The sequence below is a fragment of the Barbus barbus genome (genome assembly GCF_936440315.1).
Source record: "Barbus barbus genome assembly, chromosome: 42".
NCBI lineage: Eukaryota > Metazoa > Chordata > Actinopteri > Cypriniformes > Cyprinidae > Barbus > Barbus barbus.
Genome location: NC_136720.1, coordinates 21,698,129 through 21,708,090, shown reverse-complemented (window position 1 = coordinate 21,708,090; position 9,962 = coordinate 21,698,129). Strand labels below are relative to the sequence as shown.

The following is a 9,962-nucleotide window of genomic DNA, read 5'->3' as shown; positions in this document are numbered from 1 at the left end:
ATGCTTTTTTAATTTATGCAATTAATTTTAAAAGGTACACTATATAACTTTTTTTTTTTAAATTTACAAAACTGATATAATAAACAAGTACAACATGAACCCAAAAAGGTCCCATTATTCTTATAGTATTTTTTATATAATTTAGAAAATATATTTAGTTATTACACACTAATTGTATTGTTAATATATAAGAGCACAAAGCATTAGAGGTTACAAAATAATGTAAAAAAATATTATGTATAAAATATATTACATTTTAGGACATTTTTACTTTGTTATAAATTTAAATAACTAATATATTTACAAAAATATTTTTTGAAATATTTTAAGATATTTATTAAATATTATGAAATAAACAATTTTACAATATTATTTGATCATTTAATTTATTGAAATATAACATTCATTATATATGATTTATAAACCATATTGTAAATCAAAGAAATAGCAATTTCACTTATTTTACATAACATTTAACTCATTTATTTATTGATTCCTTTTTTTTTTATAGACTATCTCTTTCAAGACAATGCATTATCAAATCCATTGACAGTGCTATTGTCATGATTTTGTTGGCATATAGCACGTCTGTTAATCCACCAGGTGGTCACAGGTATCAGTTAACCTTAATTATACATTATTTAAAAATTGTTTAATCATTTTAAATAATGCCCAAATCTAAATACAATCACATTAACCAACCTGTTCAACAGATATTGGTCTATACGATCATCGCCACCTAGTGTCAGTTCCCAAAACTACTGACACAACTGACACTGACCCATACTGACTGACTAAGAGTATCTGAACATAAAAACATGTATAAAACAAACACACACCTGTCTCTGGGTACAAGGAGTTCCGGTAACCGGGGTCCCTCTGAAGCTGCACTTCCTTCAGTGTAAATATGGATATGTCTGCACAAGCACAGCAATATCATGAGAATGAGGACAAATGAGTGATTATGTGATGTATATATATGTGTGTGTGTGTGTGTGTGTAAAGACACTCACTCTCTGGCAGTGTGTGCACACGCATGCCCAGACTCTTGAAGTAGGAGTGTTTCATTGATTCATCTGCAGAGATCCTCCTCTTGGACTCATACTATGGAGAAAATATAAATAAATAAAGGATGAAACCCTAGTAAGATTGATAAAGGGTAGTTTAAGTTATCATAATGGTTGAAAAGGGTTAATGAAAAATAAAGTGTGTTCATGAGATGGAAAAGATGGAAAATCATTAACAATTGTTTTTGTGTGTATTTAATGCAATCCATTGTTCTGGCACATTCTTACCCTTAGAAAGGACAATAACAGCTCTATTCCTTCAGTATCCAACCTGTAGATGGGAAGAGGGGGAGGGAGTGAGATGTGACCATCGGCAGGTTGACAAATTAGACTGGCAAACGTAAGGAAGGAAGCAACCTCAGAAATTCCACAGGATATCCTGCTTTACTGGCACACAGCTTTCTAACATACACAAGAACACACACACTTTCCCACAGCAGCATCCGCACACTCAGGCTTTGAGGTCATGGTCATTTGCTCTGTGTGGCCACCGCAAACACACTGCATCAAACAGCAAAGCAGTAGCTGGAGAGACACACAGATCGAGTGCAGGTACCTGGGCGCATGATTGATGAAGGGCTGAGGCTTGTATTTGGGGAAGTTGTAGGATTTGAACTCTTCGATGGACAAGATGCCGGGCCAGTTGTCGTCTGTAGGTGTACCTGTTTCACACAAAGCCAAAACATCCATTCAACACTTTATACTTTAGAGCCTGTCTTCGTATAGCATATATTTAGCATGATATTTATATTTATTTGCTTCCATTATGGGAAGATTACAATAATAAGTGAATAATAAGTAAATAAATCAAATATATTAATATAATAATTTATATATATTAATACAAATATATGAATATAATAAAATTATTTATTATAGGTTTATTATTTAAATTATAAAACATGTTAATAAGCATTGATATAATGTACATTCATACCAATTCAGGTACTGAAGACACATTTTGGATTTTACAGAAATTAAATTTGTGGATCCCTTTTGATCATGGTCTTTCTGTATTTAATTCAGTAGGCCTATTTAGAAAAAAAAAAAGATTTTAATATATATATAAAAAATAAAATGTATATTTAAATTATATTATAAAATAACATGCTACACTACTTAAACTCATGAATTAAAAACATGTTTATCATGGAAGAGGTGTAGTACTGTATGTATAAGTTTACATTTGAAATGTACTTAATGTAACTTTTTTAAATAATTTTATAGATATAGCAAGAGCTAATCTCTAGCAAAAGAAATCTGTGATAATGAGGGAAAAATGTAAAAGAAATTTCCATAAATGTTTATGTTCTTAAGGATTTCCACAACTTTACCAGGACTTAATACAACTATTTTTTCTAAATTGATTATTTCAAGTTCTCTATTTCTAAGCAGTGGAAAGCCCATAAATTGCTTAAAATATGATTTACATTTATGCATTTAACAGATGCTTTTATTTAAAACAACTTCCACTGCATTGAATACCTTTTTTAATCAGTTCATGCTTTCCCTGGGAATCGAACCCATGACCTTAGCATTGTTAGAACCATGCAGTACTGTTTGAGCTACAGCTTAAAATTTTTTTTTTTTTTCGAGATAGTTCCACACTCCAGGATGCACAGTTAAAACACATCAGGTGAGTGTCAGCAGGACAGGATTTCAGCTGAACTGTGTTAACCTACCATGTGATCTCACAGTTTCCATGCAAAAGTGCGTGTGTGTGTGTGTGTGTGTGTGTAAGCATGGTAGCTCAGATGGTTGCAGTTTGTTTTTAAAGCAGGTGAGAAGCACTTCTGAGACTGAACACCATGACACATCTGGTGTGACTGTGTGTTTAAATGTCGTAATGTCTGGAGTTGAAGTGTGCGTTTCATCACACAGGCTCTGAATTGAATCATTTAGTTGGAGAGCTGGGTGTGAGTGTGTGCGTGCGTGTGTGTGTTCGCTCACCCAGTAATCTGAAGATTAGATGCAGCTCATCTTCAACGGTGGATCCTGGGAACAGCGGCCGACCTGCAGCCATTTCATAAAATATACATCCAACACCCCTGAGGCAGAGAGAGAGATGGAGAGAGGATAAGACAGAGCATACAAGACAGGACTGCATGTAAATGATGAATGTAAAGGAGACATCACTCACCACATATCGATCTGTGTGGAGTATTCTGAGGATCCCAGTAGTACATCAGGAGGTCTGTACCATAAGGTCACCACCTCATTAGAGTATGTCTTAGTGGGAACCGACTTGGCTCGTGCCAGACCTACAAACAAACAAAAAAACATTTTTTTATTTTACTTAAAAAATAAATTATATATGCTGAATGAATCATATACATTTTATGAATAGCAAAAAAAGTTAAATAAATGTATACTATATGTTAATAATAAAAATAAATTACATATGATGTAAAGTTAAATCCATATTTTGAACATTAATATTATAATATAAAAAATATATAACGGCACCATATATAGTCCACAAAATATATAGTAAAATTTACATACATTTGAAATTACACCTAGTATTTATATGAAGAATAAAATAAAACTTAATTAATACATTTGTAAATTAATACATTTATAATACATTAAAATGTATTATTAATGAAAAACAAATTACATAACTTTTTATATATGTATGTATTTGTTAAAATACATATAAAACTCATTGTATACAATTGAAATTTATAATAAAGTTAGTACATAAATTTCAAATTGATGAAAAGTAATGAATTATAGGAATTAATGAAAAATAAAGTACATACCATTTAAAAACTTGTAAAAACAAATGTATATTAAAATAGATTTTATCAAATCTTAGTTTTAAATATTAAATAAACAATATTAAATAAACTATAACTATATATATATATATATATATAACTATATATATATATATATATATAACTATATATATATATATATATATATAACTATATATATATATATATATATATATATATATATATATATATATATATATATATATATATATATATATATATATATATACACACACATATATACACATATATACACATACATACATACACACACATATATACACATATATACACATACATACATACACACACACACATAAATAAAGCACTCAATGGTGTAATATACAGTATAACTGAATAGATTCTGAATATCATTTCCTTGACAGCATAGTGCTAAACATACCAAAGTCTGCCAGTTTGAGTTCACCCCTCTCATTGATGAGCAGGTTCTGTGGTTTCAGGTCCCGGTGCAGGACCTTGCGTCTGTGGCAGTACGCCAGTCCTCTCAAGATCTGGAACAGGAAAATCTACAAGCACACATGGACTACAGGTTAGAAGACCAGAAACAATGTTTCATGTGTTGCATTGCACTAATACCAACAAACCAACTATATTTTGTTAAATCCATTTGGTGTAGAATAAACAGACACGGGACTGACCTTAACATTGTGCATGCTCATGATGTTTCCACAGTCGTCCATGTACTGCTTCAGATCCTTATCCTGCAGGAAGCCATCAGAGAACAAATGAATAAATAGAGCAAGAAGCAAATGGATCAGAATGAGAGTAGCAGCATGAGACGTTCACTCACCAGATACTCAAAGACCAGAGTGAGGGATTTGTCCGTGTGGACGATATCATGAAGCGTGACGATGTTGGCGTGCTTTAAATCCTTCAATAATGACACTGAAATAGAGAAAATGGCAAGATCGATCAGGGCAATATCAACATCAGTATCTAGGCATCCAAAGGGGTTTTGAGGAGAGATGAAGAGAAAGAGACAGAGAGAGACTCCTCACCCTCTCTAATAGCTGTGCATGGAGCGCCCTCCTCGTGCTCCAACCGGATCTCTTTCAGAGCTACCAGGTTGTCCGTCAGTTTGCTCCGCCCCTTGAAAACGGTGGCATACGTCCCCTATAACACAATTATAGCAATGATTAGATTTCAGAATGCAAAAAGTCACGAGGTATGTAGCAACAGATTAGTCATTTACAGAGTATCAAGCAATGTTATTGTAGTAAAATTAATGAATTAATAAATATTACATCCCTACAGTAGAACTAAAAAAAACCCCGAAACAATTGTCTGAAAAATGTCAGTCACACAAGTTTTACATTAGGGATGTACGTAATGGATAAATCATTTCCTGACAAGAATCAACCAACGTTATTGGTTAAAAATAAAGTTATCTAACCGACTAACTAAATAAAGAAATAAATGCATTATGAGCACAACTTAAAAAAATAGTACTTAAAAGTGCTGTATGTAAGATTTTGACTCTACTAAAGCATAAAAATACCATAATATGTTTGCAGATATTTAAGAAACATGTTAGGTTAACATACTTGTTTATCTGAAAAACAATGCTACAGTCAGTTATTCTCCTTTGAAAATGTGCGTTCCAGCCCAGAATGTCTGTTTGCTATGGTTTGTGAAACCCACCCACTGCCAGTTTACCCAATTGTTTTTCGGCACGCCGGGTTGCCAGTTGGCGGAAAACACAGCATATTTCATTTCATTCATTGTCATGTGCGCTCGTTACTGTTGGTGTCATTAATCTGGCAACCTGTGTGTGCTCAAATCTGAGGAGGAGGGGCCGGGTGAAAAAACCCTCTCCAATATTTTGAATTTGGAATGCAATACCTAGTCAATCCTACATACAGCACCTTTAAAATAATTTAAGTATAATCACAGAAGTTTTATGCTAATAAATAAATACATACAGTAAAAAAATAATTAACGAATGAATACTAGACACCTACAGTAGAAGTAAAAAAAAATTAAATAAATACTTTAAAAAAATCTTTTGTACAGTCACACATCGGTTTAAAAAAGTAAAATAAATAAATATTATGTCCCTACTGTAAAACTAAAACTAAAAAATAAAGACAAATAGTACTAATAGAAAAAATATTGTGTGTGATTTAGTGCTGTCAAATCGATTAATTGCGATTAGTCGCATCAAAAATAAAAGTTTGTGTTGAGATAATATATGTGTGTGTAGTGTTTATATTTATAAATATAAATATATATTATATATATTTCTTAAACACAAACTTTTATTTTGGATGAGATTAAATATAATAAACATTACGTCTAAAAAAACCAAACAATAGTAAAATATCTTATGTACAGTCAAATGATTAGAAGACTGCCATCAATGACCAAGATCATCTCAATAACCCCCTTATTATTGAACATGTTCAGTTATGGGATAAATCCAATGGCAGAAACACCTGCAAACAGAGTATTCCTATAATGGTATCAGTTAATGAAAACTTCTGTGTGATGTGAAAGTCCGAGACTTCTGTTGCATCATCCATTAATGACTTTTAAATGCACTTTTCTGACAGGGCAAAACAATGATGAAAGGTCAGAACTAGACTCATCGTACCTCTCCCAACTTGTCCAGTTTGATGTAGGTCTCTAGTTTCCCAAAGCCGATTTCTGACTATAAAACGAGAGGAGGAGAGAGATTGTTTCATTAATGTGATCTGGTTAACGCTGAACAGGCCTGCATGTGTTCAACAGACCTTATCAGTGAGAAACACGTGTCTGGAGTGTTGCTCGCTGTCTCTGATATCTGCAGCCAAAATCATTTCCCAGACAAAGCCATTAATCACACACAGTATTCAGACTCCCATGGGCACCAGGGGGCACCAGAACGCCAACATAAACCCCCTCTCCTTTACACACACATTGAGGGTTGGAGGTAGGGACGACATAGACGGATGACAGATAAGAACAATGGATGCCAAGAAACCCAGACGCAAAAGCAGGGGGCTTTTCACATGCAAAACCCCCTACATATGCGGCCAACAGACAAAGAACATGGTACGTGTCTTTGTGCTCAACTGAGAGTACAACACAATGTTTGTAGCGACACACTGGGTTTCTCGTTCACGGGCCGGGTTTATCTGCTGCAGTCTGTTGTTTTGAAAAGCTTGCTGTGGACTGTGGACTCATTAACAAGAGCTGAATATCCTTCAGGCATAATCTTTTACTCTTAAACAGCTCAGCTAAAAATGTCCTTTACTCACTCATGCCATTCCAAACCCATTTCTTTTAATCATGGAGCTCAAAACCTGCAAAAAATCACTTTAAAAGTTTCCCCTTTGGCTTGTGCACTATTTCTATTCTCATATGAGTCTTATAAAGGCATGATACGATAGTTTTGTGCGAGCTATTCACTGTACTTCTCAAATCTGATTTGATTAGATCACATTTTGTAACCAATAGTGGCCCACAAAGTCATTGCACAGCTTCTGAAAACTTACCATATAGTGCAAAAGCCGTATGGACTTCATATTACACATTACATTTTTTTATTATTTTTAAAACTTTTAATCAAAGCTTGTAAAGCATTACAAGCTTTGATTAAACATTAGCAACACTGGCGTTTGACAGACCGTGGTTATTGTATGATTTCATTGCATTGATGACTAAAAACACCTTAGACAGGCGCAAAAAGAGTCAAATGGATTTGGTGCAACACGAGGGTGAATAATCTACATAAACCTTTTTGTTTCAAACACAATGTGGGATTTATTCATCTTGAACACCATGATCCCACAGCCATTGATGGCAAAAGAGAAACTTAATGTCGAGTTGTGTTGCTATGCAGCATGGTTGCTAGGTAGATATCCCATCATGCTCAAACAAAGAGACGCACGGCATATGAAACGTGATTTATTTACATCTGAGATAAAATGCTATTTCAGTGAGGAGGTGCGTCATGATTATGTGGCTTATAGAAAGCACAAACACATAATTAAGACTAGTATGGGACAAATATGACGGCATTAGAAGTTAAACTACCTTTTAATGTCGTTAAATCTTTATAAAAGTTTATTCACGCAAACTCACCAGCGAGGCTCTACGTGACCGTCGGCTGAGGGGTTGGTCAAACGTTGGGCTGCTCAGCTGCAGCTTTTCCAGGTAACCGTCAGGAATCCGGATATCAGCAGGCAAAGACAAGCGTTTATTCAGGTCCTGAGAATCAAATCACACACACATATGCAAACAAGTCAGTCGCGAGGGACAAAATTAGCTCAGTTCTTATCAAAGTAGGAATCAGATTAATAATTGATGCTTGGTGACTATTCATTTGGGATGTGCGTCTCGTCGAAGAGCAGCGTGTGTGTGCTTGTTTTAAATAAGATAGCATGACTTTACAAAGCCGTTTCAAACCAGAGCATTAGCATCTTCCATAAATAACCCTCCATCACGCTTTGAATCTCCTGCATTTACATCTCTCTCTCTCACATGGCTTTTCTCTCCACCCACAGGCTACTTTTAGAGACGCGCTCAGCATGATATAATCTCATTGAGCAGCACATCAGTCCAATACTTGTGTACAAGTACAGTCTGAAACTAAAGATCTAGAAAGAAAGAAACTAACACCATATAAAAAGTAGAATGTGACCTGACACCTCATGAGATTCACCTATACATTATTAAATGATATCTACAGGCTTTTAAACTGTGCATGTAGCTGCAGTAACCCAATTCATACAGCAGGGGGCAAAAGAGCACCGGACACAGAGGGAGAAAAGAACACATGGCCAAATAACTAGTTTGGACTGAGGTTTGCAATTAAAACCCCAGAATAAGAAGCTTTAAACGCTTTATGTAGCAAGAGTGTGACGTGAATGTCTTGATGTATTCAGGTTAATTCTGATTTTAAAAAGTAGTTTTTGTATTTCAAAATCCTCTAAGTGTTATTCAAACCCTCTTTTTAACAATGTACTGTAGAGAAAAGTATAGAAAGTGGAAATGGAAGGAGCAAGTAAAAAAGCCATTCCTTTCAGATCCTTGTATGCGGTATGACAGAAAGCCAGTTATTAATATCTTACAGCAGCCCAACCTCGACAGACAGACACAGATGTATATGATTTGAAAATCAGTCTGACAGTATGAACCAAATGTGACGCCTGTTTACAGTGATTTTTCTGTACTCACAGGAAACGAAAACCATGAGGCATCAAATCACAGCCAATCAGAACATATTTGATGTATAATACATAGTTATAGGAGTGGGATTTTGGACCAATGAGAATTCACAATGGGCAGGACTACATATTCTAATAGCCTAGACATAACCAAACCGTACTGACAAAAAAGAAACTGCTTTGATTTACAAAATGTTAATTTGTTGTGTCTGTCTTCAAAATCTTCAAAACTTGACATTTAACACCTGAGAGTTCTCGAACTGCAGGCATTCCTCTTATAACATCTGCACCTACCCACAAAACCTCCAGATTTCTTGAGATCGTTTCAGCAAAGAGGAAGGGGAAGAGAAAAGCCGACTAAAAGGACGTGGGAGAAAATAGGAAAAGATGAGAAAGAAAACACACCAGAGGAATCCCTCCACCTACCCAAGGCCAAAAATAAAGCTCTCAGTAGTGACACATCACCTAGTCTGAAGCTTTCAGGGTAACACACGCACGCTTTCTGCCTCCTCCTGTGAATAAGTGAGCGTGTGGCAGGTTTGTGCTGCTGATTAATTTATGGCCACACGCGGTCTGTCTTACCTCCATGGATATGCGCCGATGACTTCTGGAGCGGAGACACACGCCGGTGGGTGATTGCACTTCGTCCGAGGATGTCCCTGAGGCCTGATCGCTCTCTCCATCCGAACCCATCTTCAGATTCTCATGAACAATGTCTGTGAGAGAGGAAGAGGAGGTTAGAAAATCAAAATGTGTGATATGTGTGGCACGAGACGCTGCTGTTCTAACAGATGAGCTATGGAAAGGGTTTCTGGGAAGTTTTGTTAGGGCATATACTCGTAACACACCCGAATCCCAATACTTAGAATAGTTCCCCTATACTTAACACTAATATGCAATAAAATAATGCATGTTTGATCATTTTCATTTTATCTTTTATA

The 9,962-nt window shown here is 35.1% G+C and overlaps 1 protein-coding gene across 2 annotated transcripts in view; it reads right to left on the bottom strand.

The window, feature by feature from the left end:
- LOC306861580 (cyclin-dependent kinase 17-like) overlaps positions 1 to 9,962 on the bottom strand; it is a 51,601-nt gene that overhangs the window by 2,031 nt on the left and 39,608 nt on the right. For both annotated transcript variants that reach the window (XM_079403943.1, XM_079403944.1), the window contains 13 exons: positions 9,604 to 9,737; positions 7,937 to 8,062; positions 6,465 to 6,521; positions 4,870 to 4,984; positions 4,662 to 4,756; positions 4,510 to 4,572; positions 4,254 to 4,377; positions 3,208 to 3,328; positions 3,018 to 3,115; positions 1,624 to 1,729; positions 1,296 to 1,338; positions 1,014 to 1,104; positions 840 to 917 (listed from right to left, as the gene is read on the bottom strand). In XM_079403943.1, the coding sequence (XP_079260069.1) occupies positions 840 to 917; positions 1,014 to 1,104; positions 1,296 to 1,338; positions 1,624 to 1,729; positions 3,018 to 3,115; positions 3,208 to 3,328; positions 4,254 to 4,377; positions 4,510 to 4,572; positions 4,662 to 4,756; positions 4,870 to 4,984; positions 6,465 to 6,521; positions 7,937 to 8,062; positions 9,604 to 9,737 (1,251 nt within the window). The remainder of the gene's footprint in view (positions 1 to 839; positions 918 to 1,013; positions 1,105 to 1,295; positions 1,339 to 1,623; positions 1,730 to 3,017; positions 3,116 to 3,207; positions 3,329 to 4,253; positions 4,378 to 4,509; positions 4,573 to 4,661; positions 4,757 to 4,869; positions 4,985 to 6,464; positions 6,522 to 7,936; positions 8,063 to 9,603; positions 9,738 to 9,962) is intronic.